This window comes from Pungitius pungitius, chromosome 2 (assembly GCF_949316345.1).
Source record: "Pungitius pungitius chromosome 2, fPunPun2.1, whole genome shotgun sequence".
Classification (NCBI taxonomy): Eukaryota; Metazoa; Chordata; class Actinopteri; order Perciformes; family Gasterosteidae; genus Pungitius; species Pungitius pungitius.
Window position 1 is genome coordinate 8811287 of NC_084901.1, and position 16498 is coordinate 8827784.

Consider the following 16498-nt stretch of genomic DNA (forward strand, 5'->3'; position numbering starts at 1 on the left):
TCATGCATAGCTTCTTTTAGTTAATAACGGTTAAATGAGTTTTACCACTTAGTTTTATATATTATGGTGAGGGTATTTGCAGTTTTTTTCCAAGTCAAGCGGAAAGTAGAAATAAGTATTACATTGAGGGTCAGTCTTTTTGTATCTTTTCCCAAATTACCTTCATTTCGTGGATTACTCTGCTTACGTATTTATCACTACACATTTTTTTACTTTTCAAATCTTTTTTCCATCAACAAGCATAATCAATACTTTCTCGTTTGGAGATATTCAACTTTTTTTCTTGTATGATGCCTTGAACTGGTGGAATAGGTAACCACACACACACACACACAAAAAGTAAAGACATATTGGCAATTCGACCGTTCATTCATTGAACGGGAGGCTTAGTAGCCTGTGGACGAACCGTACACAGCCACAACAACCTTGCACCTCCTCCTCGTGCTGGTCACACCCTGCTGTGGGATGGCAAAGCATTCATCCAGAGTGTGTTGGTGGTCACTCTGGCACAACCAAGGCCAATCAATTGTCTCCACTCCCAAATTCTGGAGGTAGTCTCTTAGGATGTCTTTCGGTCCCAGACTGTTGAGATATGAGATGGCCACTAGTTGAGAAGCTTATCTTGATATCTTTGCCTTATCATGGCAACTGCAAATTTAATTTATTGTTTATTGTTTTAATGCCAAAATAAATTTGCCTGATGTTTTAATGGTTTGAGTTCAAATTGCTTTGTTTTTAAAATGTGCTATACAAATAAATTGGCCTTTCCTTACCTATTGGACGCGCCCAATCCAGATCAGTCGCATGGCCTTCCCTGGAGCAGATCAGGCACCTGATTGTTGGCACTGAGGGGAACCACAAGCTCAAAACAAGAGTCAGCAAAATAAGCAGTTTGGCATTGGCGGAGGAGATATGGAAAATGTGTTATGGGTGTGACTCTACTCTAAAGTAGGAATTAAAAGTTTTGAATCCTCCAACTGTTGAATAGGCAGAAGAACTTCAATGGAGTTACTTTTCAAAACAAAAAACAGACAATGGAGTAGCAAAAGTGTAAAGAGTGGATTTACTTAGCTGGCCCTAAACTTTCCCATATGGACGCAAAAGCGGCAGAACTGAGTCAGCAGTACAGAAACCATTATTTAGGGTATATTTCATGAAAAAATACAAGAAGCAACAATCCATATGAAAATACTTCAAACACAACTTTATCTAATATTACTAAAAATAAATATACTACACAAATGAGTCAAGAAATTGTGCATATGCTGGTGTACAACTCGGTCAGTCTGTCAAAAACAAATGCTATCTTGGCAGAAAACACATCGAACAGCATCAGCAGATCGCCCTGGATCTCGTGATATACTGCAGGTTATATTTCTTCAGACAAAGCCTGTCGAAGTTATCGCAAAATACACACCAAGCCATCGCAGCGCGTCTCATCATCAACACAGCTATGCATGCTTCCCTTTGTTCAAATCATCAGAGTCCTGGCTACAAAGACACATAATCCACATAAAAAAACTAAAAAAAAAACTTTAGCTAGTGGGGTAAGAGTAAAAAAAATGATTCCATGCACATTTGTCCAGAACGTTTGGACTGGGTCGGACAAAAGTGTCAAATTTTTTCGATACTTCAAGCAAAGACCTTTCTGGGGCCTATTAAAATGTGTTCATGCTCTAAAGTAAGCAGGAAAGGCTAGCATACCGGGCTAACTAGCGTGCTAGCTACTGAGTGGAACGCATAAGCTATGTCATTAGCTTAGTCTTGTGGTTGGTAAAGGTATCTTGTCAACAAATTCGTAAAGTTAGTGCTTTAGCTCACGCAAGCCTGCGAGAGCTAAAAGTCCAGTTTTCTTTTCTTTTTTATTTACCTCTGAACAAAATAATTTGCTTTAAAGAATTTCACCTGCAGTAACTGAGAGGAAGATCGGTTAACCCGGGCCACTATACGTCATAAGCTCTGTATTTTTGTGAAGAAACGGCTGGCTAACTTCGAATCACATAAAGTTATGGGCACTACTTCCATCAACCATTATCACCAGCAGGAGGCTTTTATACTTTTACTATGGCTGGTGTGTATTTCTCTCCGGGAGCATCTAGACAGCTCGAAAATCCCCACTTGGCTGCAGTAAAGACAGTGAGCGGTGTGTTTTTGTGAATTAGCAGACAGACAGAAATAGCTGCTTCCTCTCCTTGTTGGCGAGCCTCTCAACGCAGCTTTGTAGACTTCACGGCGGAAAGGTTCACTGCGAGGGTAAAGCTGACACCGGATCTACATAAAAGACGCATCCTCCACGAAGGAGCTGCTACCGTTGCTCTTTGGAGCGGTTTTGTGAAAGTATCCATTTACAGGAGCGCCATTGAACTGCGTGCTCATGAAATGGTGATCTGTGTCCTGATCCAGATCAAATAGACTCGCTCATATGCATCATGAGAGAGGGAACGATGGAAAAAAAACAACTAAAAAAACAGACAAGGTCAAGCGTGTTGACCATAACAAATTATTATATAGTACACATCATTTTTATTACACATATGCACTGTATGACCGTGGTGCACATATCATAATAATTGTCGTTAACATCCGTGGTGAGTGCTTGGTTTGACAAGCGCATGCATCATGCGAAGAGAGACTGTGCTGGGGGCTGACAGCTGCTAGAGGGGCGAGCTGTAGCCACAATGAAGCCACTTTTCAACAATTGACTAATGACTGATGGCTGGGCGTCCCAGTGTCTGTCCTCTACACTCGAGCAGACGCACGCACACACACACACACGCAGAGGTCACCTCAAACCACCACAGCTCATAACAGGCACGATCACACATCTCAGCACCTGAATGTGTGAATCTCCTGCTTTGAAAATGTTTTTTATTCCAAATTCTTTGGAGGAAGTCCATTTTTACAACTTCACTATAACTCCATTCCCTCCCCATGTTTCAGACGCGTGCTTCTAACTCTAATCTCGCAGGTGAACGCTTTGGCTCAGGTTGGCACATACTCATATACAGGGTAATGATTCAGCAGAGTTGGGGCTTGAGCAATGATCTGGCTGGGGAGATAAATAAAATCCTGCGTCGATTATGCTACATGTGGCACCAACAAGGTGTAACAGTGTGTAACATTTAGGGGACACTACCAGCAGAAACTGTATATATTATAAAGCATTTCTTGCATGTAGAATTAACAGAAAATAATAATAGTTGCATTTTCTTTCCCTTAAAATGAGCCATTTTTGCTGCCTAAAGAAAGACAAAAAATGCACGGCCATGAAACACAATGCAGTGCATTGTGGGGGGAGGAACTTTTATTCATTTTACTTTGGCAACCAAGTCAGGTGGAGTTCAAGTTAAAGAAAAACGCTGCTTTACGCCACAATAAAAAAAAAAAGATCCAGGAACTTATTTCCCTCGGTTTAGATAATTGTGTGCACAGAATGTCACGGACCACGACATTGAGCTGCTCTGTCAAACCGTGCAGCCATTTAGTTGTGGTGGGAGAAAAGTTAAATGGTGCCACTGTTCTGCGCCTCCTTTGGGTTGACTAAAAATACACAGAATCCATCACGCCACGCAGTGAGTGACTGAGGTGTCACTTGCACAGCGCCGCTCTTCAAGCTCCCTATAACATGGTTCAAAGTTTGTCACACTGCTTCCCTCGCTCGGTCTCAAAATAGAGCGTTTATGAACAAAGAGAAGAGCTCTTGTGTGTTACAGCGGGAATACAAAGTCAACACAGATCAGTGACATGGTGTCAAAGAAAAAAAGAAAGTCTCAGGATCAGTATGCGTTTACGCTGTGACAGGTCGTAGGCAGGAAATCTGTTAAGGATGAAATGTTGCTTTTTTCTTTTTGAATTTATTTAATGTTTTTCATTTTTGCTGTTGATCTCCAAGTGAGTTCTCAGGTCTGAAAAGAAATCCTTCATAAAATAAATTATGAGAATGTAGCCTTTAGTATGCTCCATTTATACATGTTAGCCATTAGTATGTTCTATTTATATATTTTATCGGCTTTAATAAATATAAAATACTTGCAAATGGACAAAAAAGCTACATGCTCATGCAAGCGTAGTTGGAATAATTAAATCTCAATCAAAATGCTACTCTGAAGTAAACAGGTGAGTCATTTGTATGCAAATTGCCATGGAAAAAGCAATGCCAAAAATCACATTTTATTGTATGGTCCGGTCATTCTTTTTTGCACTAAAGAAATTTGGCCTAAGTGGCTTTTAAAATGGGCCTTAATATCTACTCCTAATTTAATCTATTTCAAAGTAATGCATTCGCAATCAGTACAAATGTACATTCTCACAGCTTGAAGCCACTTGGTCATCAGCATAAATGGAACCTGTCAGCAGTTGTAATTGCAACTGAAATTGTACCATTTGGGTGAAAGATTTCACTGAATGTAGAAGTTTAAAAAAAAATAATAATAATTAGATCTAATTCAAGACCTCAATTGCCTTTTTTCCATTTCAATATTTGAGAAACAAAATATTCCGTTGGTGACATGTATTTCCATATGCCATCATGGCCAAAACTTAAAAGAACAAAAAGTAGAACAAATTCTGCCTGAACACAAAACGGCAAAATAGAACATGTCTTCATCCACCTCCTTCTTTGGCCGTACTATCAGCATAGAAATTAATTTAGACAGATTAGATGCCAAACCGCCCACTTTCACTTCCTTCTCTGGGAACAAAGTACAGAAATAATCTCGAGCAATCCAGATCTGACCCGTCGGAGACTGAAAATGAAAAAATATTCTCCCAACAATCTAGAAAAAAAGGTCTCCTAGTGACCTCATGTGGCCGTCCAGACACACTGCAGCTCGGAGTCCACTGGAAACAAAAGACACACACGAGAAAAGATACCTTAAATTTGTTTACTTAAATTAAAAAAATGTACATCACATTATCCTTTTATGATAGACATGTCTTTGAAAAAAAAAAAGTGGTTTTTGTTTTCTTCACTGTACATTTCAATAATTCATATACAAATTCCTCTGACAAAATAGGAGAAAATAAATGAGAAAATAGATTGTCACAGATGACAAATTAATGAGTCGTTGGAATGACAGCAGTGTCCTCCCCCTCCCTGAAACACTTAAATAAGCAACTCAATGATTGTACCAAGTGTAACGACACTGACTCGGCCCATAAAACAGGACTGAATCCTTGAGATTCCTCACATTTATTTAGACAGCTCTACATAAATGTGACAGCTCACTCGTCTCAGGTACAGTGCTGTGCGCTTTTAGGAAACCCCTTTATTGACAGGAACAGTTAGAGGGAATACATATTTAATACAGCAGCAAACTCAAGAGGACAACACCACTGCTTTTGACAAGCGTTTGACACGGAAAGTGTGGCCCGTTGCAGCTCACCGCTCACAACGTTCATAAGACATTGTGAGAAATACTTTTGTTGGCTTCCTGTGTTAAGTTCACATAGACAGAATCTTCTAAGTTAACCGGTTATACTGAAGGGTACTTGGAACGGACTGAATCAGTGGCTTACTGCAGACTGAAAAAACTCAAAACAATCAGCATGTGAAAATGTGTGTGTACTTAACCGATTGAAACAGGTTGCTATAGTAACCAGACTGAACTGGAGACAATTTAAAACGGGGATGGCCGTAATAATGGCTGGAAAAATCTAGCTAAGGATGGTAACCAATAATCTAAAAATGTGTTTGTGCTGGTTTTTAATGGCTTTACACAAATAGACCACAGTATGTTAAACAATCTGTTGAAACGTGTTTCTTATGATTAAAAAACGAAAAGCTAGGAATAGTATAAAGATATTTAAAAATATTAGTTTCAATTTACAATCATAAGGGGTTTGAACGTCTCACAGCAAATGCTGTGGCAACACCATGTGATGTGTTACGGTATATTTAGAAGACGATGCAATCCCTTAATTTGAGTGGATTAAAAAAAAGTGTGCAATTAACCGATGGAGGGCACATTGATAACTTATTAAAACTGAACAGACTCCAAATCAGTGAATAACTCCAACTGTGGTAAATATCCAACGTTAGCTAAAGCCAGCAGCAAGAAAACTGGAAATGGCTAGTGTGAATAAGTCCAGAGGTTAAGCTAAGCTAACAGGCTGCTAGCATTCCATTCATCTGTAGCATACAGAAACGAGATTGGAATCAACCTTTTCATGTTTCGCCAAATGTCATGCTATTCTCTCAACACTCGCCACACGCTTTTCGCCAAAGTGCAAATTTTTTATTTTCATTAAAAAAAAAAAGAAGATCAAAACGGTCTTTTCCTGCCTCTCTCACACAATGGACAAACTACATGCCAAAAACACTGATGTTGCCATTTCAGTCCTGTGACTCTGCTCTTACACATTTTTATTTTATAGCCACTACACAACAGTGTAAATAAGCACTGCGATGTTGGATAGGAAAATCAACATGCGGTTCAAAATACTGCTTTTTGTTGCCATGATTTGATTTCCTATTGGTCAAAGGTGAGCAGAGAGTCTTTGGAGTGGTGCAGCGCCAATGAGAGCCGAGTCAACAACAACAGTCCAGTCTTCATAACTCCGGAGTGAAAGGGAATTCAAACTGGGTGAAGAGAGCGAAAAAACAAAAAACAAACAAAATGCATTTTTACAACCTTCTGTAAACATGAGCGTAGGCAGAATATGGCAGACAGAAGATGAAAGATTTGGCAAAAAAGAAAAAACATGTACATACATTTCAGACATTTAGAAGTGATACATTCTGTGCTCTGAGTGCAGCCTTTTTGGGGTCTCCAAGATCCCAGAGAACTGGTTTTCAGACTGAACAGACTACAAAAAGGCCTTAAGTAAAAGCTTTAAGGACGACAATGAGCCATCAAATCACACAGTGACACAGCGTTAATTACTTTACTGATTTCACCAGCTTCAATATCCCACAGGTGAGGCCCGTTCGCAGATTCAATTTATATTTCTAAACAAAAATAGAGAAATTCATGTCTGGGAAGGTAGCCCATTAATGAGATGCCCAAAATCAAGCTAAGAGTCTTTGAACTGGTCCGTTGCCTCTCTGACAACTTCATATCCAGCGCAGTTGATTCTTACGTTTAACAAGAGGACTCGTATAGACTTTAAAGGGAGACCTTGACATTTGAAGTGCAGATAAAAGAAAATATATATTTAAGTGTGAAAATGAACTGACTAAAAGGTCAAGGTCTCCCCTCTAACAGTGTTTTGTAAGATTTACACCTTGGAAACTAAAGCTTGCGCGGCTGGGCGTGAACAGAAGCTGGGAAGGAGGAGTAGCTACTGTCTCTCCTACTAGAACTCAGAAGAGAAATGACCCCCGGGTCACATATATCCGTCTACATTCCTAACCCAAAACACGCCGACGTGTCCGATGTAGTTTGGCATCATATTTCTAACACATCCAACCATTCGGCAAGAATAAAGACCGGCTTCAAACTCGTGAACGGCGTCTTTAAAATAAAGTGACGTTGAAATATTCTGTTTGATCTAGACTTGTACCCATATACATTTTATACTCTAATGTTTACAAACCCTTCCATAACAAGCATGTCAATCTCTACTCACTGTGGCTTTACAGACAAGTGAAAGAACTAGGAAAGAAAAAAAACTCAAGTAAGCAAGTATTGTCCTGGTCTTCCAGTTAGCCGAAGGAAAAAAAAAAGGGACTTAAACAAATACTTATGCGTATGTGACGTCAGCCTGAGCTGTGCATGTATAAGAATCAGAAAGAGGCATTTTTGACATCACTGGTTCAGATTTATGATTCCAAGACGGGAAGACGACGTAAGGAGGATGTGGGAGGGGGCCTCTGTGGTAAGTCACCCGCCCGCGTGAAGTCAAAGTACCTTCTTTTATAGTCAACTTGAATAAAGACATCGACCTGTAGTTAATACGAGGCGTCACATGAGTGGTAGCTTTTAGACCATTTGCCAACCCTGACTATGGATTCCTGCTAAAGTGGTGAATAGTTCTACTCACTGCTATTATTAAATGGTGGGAATTGCTCTTAACGTTACACTAAAGTGCAGGCAGAAATACCTTGATGGAGGAGTAAGAAGCAGATGCCTCTGTGTGTGTACAGATTGTGCCTTGGAAAGGAAGCGTGACCACGAGGAGTCGCAGCTCCAGGCGCCACTCAAGAGTTTGACGCGGCTAACTGTGGTTGTGCTCTCGTCAGCAGCTCGGGGACCACCAGTTACTCGTCCCGAAGGCTGTTTGTTAAAAAGAGAAGGGTTTTCTAACACCCCCAAAAATTAAAAAGGCATTTTTGAACAATATAAAAAAAAAAAAAATCACTTCCCGTTTCCTTTACGTACAATTACAAACAGTGAAGCGGATGCTGTATTTTTCTGTTGGGTCGACAAAGGGGACTAAACCAAACTGTTGTTGCTGAAAGGTGTCGAGCAAGAAGAAGGGAAAACAATCCCACAGCAGCAATGTAAACCAAGAAAGGCTTTGTGTCCGTCAAATGGAGATCTGACGTTTTCACAGCTAATACACAGGTATTTATAAAAAAACACACACAATGTTGTCGAGCTAAGCCGCCAGCTGTCAATTAACTAGTTGAATGTCTAAATGTTTTTGTTGATTTATATATTGAGAAATCACATTTGTTCCTAGAGATGTCTGGCAGTTAAAAGAACCTCTTGTTTATCTTCTACTTGATTTATAATATTGATTCACGGCCAAGTTGAGCACTGCTTGACCTCATCTTACCACAGTAGAAGCCCCTTCATCAACTAATCGACAGGAATAAACAGAGCCACTCGAAGCATCATTAAGACCACCCCCCCCCCCACACACACACACAAACACAGAAACAAGTGAGCTGGTCAGTTAGGTGGGAGAGGAGAACCTGCCCCCCTGCCCCCCCCCCCCGCCGCCGCCAGCCCTCTCCTCCTCGTGAACAGTTACCGGATTTCGGGAATAATCCAACACCCACAAAAAAAGTGTGTGATGTGACTAAATCCTACATGTAGCCAACACGCCAGGATGTCCCCTTGACGAGGGTTGGACCCCCCCCCCCTTGACGAAGTCGTTGCCCATCACAGGATGAGGCTCTCGCAGATCATAGGAGTGTGGTGGGTATCTTCCAGTTTTAAGAGGTTCTTTGCCCCACGGAAGGGATGTGGGAGAGGGCCGGGGGGGGGGGGGGGGGGGGGGTCTGTTGCCGGGATAAAGGCCGCCTAGAGCTCCGCGTTGGCTGGCGGTTTGGTGGTGGTCATGATCTTCATATACTGGGTGAAGATGGCCTCAAAAGCTTCATCTCTATGGATCATGGCACCAAACACCAGCGGCTGGAGGGACCAGAAATGCTCAGTAATTAATATCTGCAGCTTACATTTTGCAACAAAGTTCAATTACAAGGCAAAACGGCTTCAAAAGTGAAGAATACAGATGAAGCAGTTATGACAAAAAGGGAGTCCTACGGTTTACAACAGTTTTTGTTCAACCAGATACAAAAAGGAGGAAAAACAGATTTAAATAATATTATATGGACAAAGGATGGTAGTCCTGAAAAACAAATCAAGTGTTCTATTTGTTCCTGCTGATACGCAACATGAGCATGGCCAACTTGAGTTTACAGTACCTTCTGAGTGGATGGAGTAGCTATAGAGATGCCCATTCCACTTCCGGGTAGAACCGACAGCACCTTGTACTAGAGAGGGAAAGCAAAGATTTATTATAATTTTTAATAGCACCTGCCCATTTAGAGGAAAAACAATAAGTACAATTCCTACATCATGGATGATGGGGTTCCCTGTGCACTCTTTGCAGTGTTTACCTTTTGTATATCAGTGATGTCCACCAGCTTGATTACTTTATTCTTCTTTGAGGAGCTTGATCTGGAGCTGGAGCTCTCAAAGCACAAGTAACTGATGGAGAGAGAAAGCAACCGCTTAAAGAGGACAACAAAAACTGCACGAACTACAATTATTACCAGTAACAATTTTACATCAGTCAACTTTGCTTTACCAAATACAAAAGTTAAAATAGAAAAACAGGATATTAGTTAATCACAAAAGTCTACACCACTAAAAGGAAGTCAAATAATCAAAAGAAATACACAGAAATAAACAATAAAAGGCTAGTCTGTTTCATAAGGGTTGTGTAAAAATGTGGGATTTACTTAAAATCATTATTTTCAAACACTTATTTGATGTCATGATGATGTCACAGTCTTAACTGTGTAATATTGTAAGCTACATCACCACACACTAAGCCTCACATTTACTATTCAGAACTGGTTAGTCGGTGTCATTTTCTCTGCCTGATTTTGAACTAGCTGTGTCCCTCATGCACATTTGCAGTTAAGATAAGAGTTCTTGGGAGATTTGCACACTTACTTCTCTGTGACGTAGAGGACACCGTTCCTGATATAGTCTGTGGGCATCTTCCTGTCTCTGTTTATGAGGCAACACCTCCAGCCGTTCTCGCACACTGAAAACACACAGAGGGCAGAGAACCGTGAGAAAGCTGTTTGCAATCACCATCGTGCTGAGAACTAACCATGTGCCCAGCCTGGTTTTAAACCACTGTCAGAAAACACTCATTAAATTGCTATATATTGACAATGAGACTCAATCACGCAAAGTGCAGAATTGTGAATCTTTGCTACACAGGTGCATGATGGGTTTATTTTATGCTGCAGTAAATTCCCTCACCCGCCAGAGGGCGCTCTGACTCCAGCAGGTTGAAGATCTCATGAAAAGCGCCCTTCTTGGTACTGTGGGAGCGTCCCGTCTCCTCCTCCCTGCTCACCCCGCAGGGGATGGTGGCGAGGTTGCTCCTAGAAACCACCGGCTGAACCTGGAGAGAGGCGGAGGAAGAGGAGGAGCAAAAGGAAAAAATAAAAACAGACAGGATGGCAGGACAACAGAAGCAACAAGAGAAACAGCACGAAGGAGACAAAAAAAAGGGCAGGTGGGAGGAAGACGAATGGGAAGGGGGATAATGAGGGACAGGGATAAATATTTAAAATCGACTCTCTCCACACAACACATGTTCCAAGAGCTATGGGAGCTGCATTCACAGCTTAACTTTCAAAATAGCATTATGTGCTTCTATGCATGTGCACTTCTTTGCAGCAGGCTCAGGTGTGGCGTGCAAAGCAGAGAGTGAGGCCACCATTCACTCAGCGTACATAGAAACAGTTTATATGCCAAGAAATTGTTAGTTTGTGAAAATAAATGGGATTAGACTAAGTATGTAAATGTTTAGACCAGGGGGAGCATTTTAACCACTCAGTGCCCTCTCTGAGAGGGTTTCAGTTACAGTAAAAGTGTTCATCAACTGACCAAAACAAGAAAACAATGCATTTCAGGGTTTTCATCACCATGTGTAATGGAGAAAGGATTTACTGAGCTAATATGACATTACAGTGGTCAAGGGGCTACTCTATGTGCATTTGAACTACTCAGTGAACACACTGCTACTCTTCACAGAGCATCTATGTCAATGGATCAAAAATGTTAATTTGACATTATTGTTAGTTAATAACTTGATAATGGATAACATAATTCAATTTAATATTACATACTAGATGATTAAAAAAGAAAAAAACAGACTAAGTTATTGTGACTTTTTGATCCATTCCGTCCACAAACACTGTATGTGTCACACGTCGTGGCCACACACACACACACACACACACCACACACACACAAACAGACAGACACGCTTTTAGGTGAGCTTGCGTCACACCCGTGCGCAGCGAAGGAACCAAAAAGGGAGACACACCAGTATCCCTACCTTCTCAGTGCCAGACAGCTGAGAGAGAAACGACAGAGCACACCTGTGACTGATGCCACAGCAGAAGGCACCAACACACTCTCACACACTCAGTCCTACGTGTTAGAGAGACGCATACAGGGCCAGCGGCTGGGTGGAGACGTATTATTGACAGGACGGCGCGTTGACCACCACAGGGTCAAAGGTGGTGGTGGGCAGATTGACACTTCAGTATGTTGATTCTTGCTCTCGTGAAAATTAAAGCTTACCTACAGTTCAAGGACTCTAACCAATTTAGCTCATGTTTAGGCATGAAGTCATTGTAGAATTGACATGCTAATTGCAGAACACCCAAATTTGTGTTGACTCAGAATGGACTAATTCTTTGGCAACTTTAAAATGCAGCAATTAGATTCCTTGATACATTAGCTTGTTGGCTACTTACATAGCAATAAACACGGTTGTTACATTCTGATCGGATTTAGTCTTGAAACAGCATTCACACAGAGCTTAGTTGGATGGTCTGAATCTCAGAAACTAACTTTTGGAAACAAGAGCACTCCATAAAAGACCATAAAGGGAGAGGGGTGAGGGGGGGGGGGGGGGGGGGGTCACAGCGCTAATACAGATGTGGGTTTGCATTTACCCGCCGAGACACAGTGGCGTTGGTCCTCTCCTTGAGCTGAGGATCGGTAGGAAGGCTGTTCCACACGATGAAGGGTGTGTCGTACTTGTCCCGCAGCTTCGGACAGCTCTTGAACAGGAAATCTATGATGAAGAACTTGATGCCGGCATACAGGCCTGGAAAGAAGAGAGCACATTGAGGAAAAAGTGGTTGGGAAAACAAAAGAAACAAAGAAAACGTTGTGAGAAATGTTGACACCTTCCTGGTTCCCAAATAACCTTTTATAAAGCCTTTATATTAGCACTAGGAGGTACAGAGTTGAGAACTATTTGAGAAGATTTTATCCTCATCAGACATTTGATTAAATGTCAGTCTAACTAAATAGTTTGCAATTTATTTAGTTGCTGTGTTAATAAATGACTTGTCCGGCCATTGTTTTAACAATTATTTCTACTCTAAGCCTCTTCTAATGACATATGAGCCCAAAGAACTTCGGAAACACTTTGTTTACGGGAAATAACTAACTAATATCGTCAGACATAACGACAAATAGCCTGCAGCTGCTCCTCACAGCGAGAGCGGAAACTGTTACATAAGAGCTGCAATAATGCATTCGTTTCTGTGCACTCGATTGTACTCCAAGTATTTTTTATTGCTTCAAGAGTAGGTGCAGTAGGTGAGAGGGATTGAGAAGCTTTGTCGGTCTCTCACCCATCATGAAGCCCATTAGCTTGTATGGCAGGACGCAGGAGGTGATAAAAGCCATCCACAGGCAGATGTAAAGTTTCCGGGTGCTCTCCGGCTGCACCCACATGAACAAGCTGACAGGTAAATGGACACAAGGAGGTGGAGGCATCGAGAAAGGTTTTTAGTACAAGAATAACGCGCACTATCCAACTGCACCTGTGCGCTTAGGAAAATACACAATCTTTTCCAACTTACTTCTTTATCTTCTCCAAAACATCTGCCATTTTTCCAAAAAGGTTCTGTAAGGAGAGTTTCAGCACTGAATTAGCCGGACTGTTCACTGATGGTGTATGTTGATTTGAGAAGAGACAAGAGTTGTGTTGTACCTGTGCTTTCTGTGCAACGTCAAGTACAAGCTGGAACTTCTCAGATACAGTCAGGTCTTCCTTTGGGGGCTCCTGCATAGAACAAAGACAACATTTAGTATGATGTAACATTTATCTTCTCCCCCTGAGACAGAAAGCAGCTGAACAGGTGAGAAGTGGGTTTACCGTGGGTTCAGAGACCTCAGGCACAATGCTCCACTGGATCCTCCAACCTCTGCATGACAATGGAATAAGACGGGAATAATGGGAAACTCGCCATGACAGCAGTAACATAGTGAACATGTAGTAAAATACCGGCTGCTTCTCTAGCGTCTGCCTTTCCCGCTAGAGAGAAAATGGTTTTACCTGGCGATGAGGTAATTTAAGGACAAGCGCAGGATAGCCAGGAAGAGTAACATGGGAATGGCCCAGCCATGCCAAGCAGCATTCATGTAGATCTGCAGGAGAGAAGGTCAGAATATGACCTCCAACAATTATCGCTTGTGGCTTAATGCACAAGAGAAAGACAAATTGATGACAAGAAAAACAAAGACTCTCTTTACAGGTGATCTAAGTCACAGCCTTGGAGCATTTCTTTCGGGCATTATAATGCTGGAGGAAGCACTGTTAAAAGCCACCCGTCAACACTACAGCGGGATCACCTAGGTACCGAGATAGCCGCGGCACGGATTACATTACATGTCATTGGTCTTCATCACCGACTGTGGACACTACTGAAGATCTGATTAGACCTGGCCGTTCCTTGGCAGGACCACGATGGAGCAATTACTTAACCATTCATTTCAATTCACTATCACCCAAATGGGTTCAATTTATATATCTAAATCTTTTAGTGTTTTAAAGCTTGGAGCCCTCAACACAGTACATTAGTCCACATAGTAGAGTAAGGGGTCAGCAGTAATGAAAAGCAAAGGTGCACAGCACACTCACAATGAAGGCAATAGCTGAGGTGTAGACGGAGTGCCAATTGGATAAGGCGGAGAGGTTCCTTAAGAAGTTGGTGACAGGTCTGGCGCCTCGCTCTATAAAAAAATAAATGTTGGCAGTGTGACTCAGGACAAATACAACGCGCCTATTGATACTAATCGCAAGTAAAAAGCATGACAAATATATTCAGTAGCTTGAACTCAACAATTTAAAAGACTAACAACTGCTGCAAAAATAAAATGTTTTACAGACACAAATGTCATATTGTTACTGCGCTTCAATCCTAGTTTTGTATTTGATTGAGTGTTTCTTGAGTACTTACTGAGTCGCCTCATATTTTCTGTTAACCTGGAAAGAAAACAGAAACACTGGAGGTCAGAACACAGAAGCCCTGAACACATGCGTGCAGACGAAAGAAAAAGAAAAAAAAAAACTTTAATTTGCTTAAGGACACAAGAGAATGATGCTTTGGCCTTCATCGGGCTGGCATGACTCACTTGCCTTTTTCAAGGAGGAGAGGCAGAGAGTGGAGGAAAATCAATTTGAAAAGTGCTTCCATCTTGCTTCCTCCTCTAAAGCCTGATTTAAAAATATCTCATGTAGAAACCAACATACTGAAAGTGAACAGTTCAAAGAGCAGTGAGTCAGCTGCAGTGTATTCTTAGCAAATATAAAAAAGTACCAGTATGTCATTTTGATTATTATCTAAAGTGCATATCCGAGATTAAAAAAAACAAAACAGCAATACAAAATGCTGAAATGTGACGCAATGCAAGTCAACCACTGTTGGGCTGCACATATTCTCCCGAGCTGCCACGCCAACACGTGCAGAATAAATACCTGGGGACAGACTGCCTATATAAATATATAAAAGCAGCTGTTATCTACCTTTTAGCACTGAGTGGTTCCTCGGCCTCCACGGTGCTTTCCTCTGGCTGGAAGCGGAAGTCCTCGATGTAAACCCCAAAGCGCTCGTACACCCATTTCTGCAGGCGTGAGCTCCAGACCTCCTTCTGCTGTTTGTCTGCTGGAAAGGGCACAGCAAAGTTCACCAAATTGCAACAAAATCCTGGAACCTGTGTCGCAGCATCACGGGTACACATATCCCTTCTCTGGTGAGACTGTACAATAATTGACCACTGCTGTGATAAGCAGCTGCTGTAGGGGAGAATAAATTTGCACCTTTTGAAAAAGGATGGGAAAAGGAAACCTTTTTTCTCACACCTCACTAGTCTGCCCTAGATGAAGTGATCTACAATCATAACCCATTTTCCCAAATTAGCCACTCCTCCTCAGTTTCTGTTGCAGTGTCTTTGTTGCAGGGCGCGCACACACACATACACACACGCACGCACGCACGCACGCACGCACGCACATCCTGCATCGCCCACCTCCCCTGTACGCGGCTGCACAAGCAGTGCTCTGGATTTCCTCCTACGCGCATGAAAGACGTCAACATCTTCTTTCCCAAACATTTCCTGGTGTCTCCCCATCTCTATTTCTCCCTCTCCCCCTCCAGGAGCTTACCTGTCCCATTGTTTGACGGGGACTGCTGTTTCCGGGGAGGCAGAGGCGGAGAGTCCTCCAGCCTGGGTGGGGGGGATAGAGAGAGAACAGGAAATAGTTCATTCTTGGTCTTTTTTTCATAACTGCAGTCCCTCTGCAGGCCTGTTTCAGGTTGCTCATGGTTTAGCATGTGGCGTGTTGATGCATTTAACGAATCCGCCGTGGGAGGAGTTAGGGGGGTAGAGACTGAAGACGGCTTTATTCCTTTAAATTAATACAGTGTTGAATAGAAAACAAGGCAATTTTTTGTCCTTAGGAATTGGGACATCGAGAAATAATTAGTTATAGTTTCATAATAGATGTACTTTTTCATTTCTTAATCATTTTCTGACAAATGTCAGGGATATAACATTATCTTCACATAAAGTCTATACAAATAATGCTGGTCTTTAGACACAAATAAATATTTTGCGTGAACAGTTCACTTGCTTGCCTGATATCACAATCAATTTCAACTCACTGAACATGTCCTTCACGATGAACTATTTCTAGAATCTAACCCTTGGACCACAAAAACAGAGCACCTCCTTCACTCTGCTGTAAGAAACCGATAGAGGATCAACTGGGGAAA

The 16498-nt window shown here is 41.7% G+C and overlaps 1 protein-coding gene across 5 annotated transcripts in view; it reads right to left on the reverse strand.

Annotated features, from left to right (window-relative positions):
- Nucleotides 1–8872: 8872 nt before the first annotated feature.
- Nucleotides 8873–16498, reverse strand: part of gramd4a (GRAM domain containing 4a) — a 31597-nt gene continuing 23971 nt past the window's right edge. For 3 of the 5 annotated variants that reach the window (XM_037460403.2, XM_062560319.1, XM_037460408.2), the window contains 16 exons: nucleotides 15889–15950; nucleotides 15250–15388; nucleotides 14684–14709; nucleotides 14365–14456; nucleotides 13780–13871; nucleotides 13600–13648; nucleotides 13435–13506; nucleotides 13304–13347; nucleotides 13073–13182; nucleotides 12383–12537; nucleotides 11758–11775; nucleotides 10671–10815; nucleotides 10353–10446; nucleotides 9791–9881; nucleotides 9596–9664; nucleotides 8873–9302 (listed from right to left, as the gene is read on the reverse strand). In XM_037460403.2, coding sequence (XP_037316300.1) covers nucleotides 9192–9302; nucleotides 9596–9664; nucleotides 9791–9881; nucleotides 10353–10446; nucleotides 10671–10815; nucleotides 11758–11775; nucleotides 12383–12537; nucleotides 13073–13182; nucleotides 13304–13347; nucleotides 13435–13506; nucleotides 13600–13648; nucleotides 13780–13871; nucleotides 14365–14456; nucleotides 14684–14709; nucleotides 15250–15388; nucleotides 15889–15950 — 1369 coding nt within the window. In that variant the 3' untranslated portion in view covers nucleotides 8873–9191. The remainder of the gene's footprint in view (nucleotides 9303–9595; nucleotides 9665–9790; nucleotides 9882–10352; nucleotides 10447–10670; nucleotides 10816–11757; nucleotides 11776–12382; nucleotides 12538–13072; nucleotides 13183–13303; nucleotides 13348–13434; nucleotides 13507–13599; nucleotides 13649–13779; nucleotides 13872–14364; nucleotides 14457–14683; nucleotides 14710–15249; nucleotides 15389–15888; nucleotides 15951–16498) is intronic. The other 2 variants (XM_037460405.2, XM_037460406.2) reach the window with 2 other exon arrangements.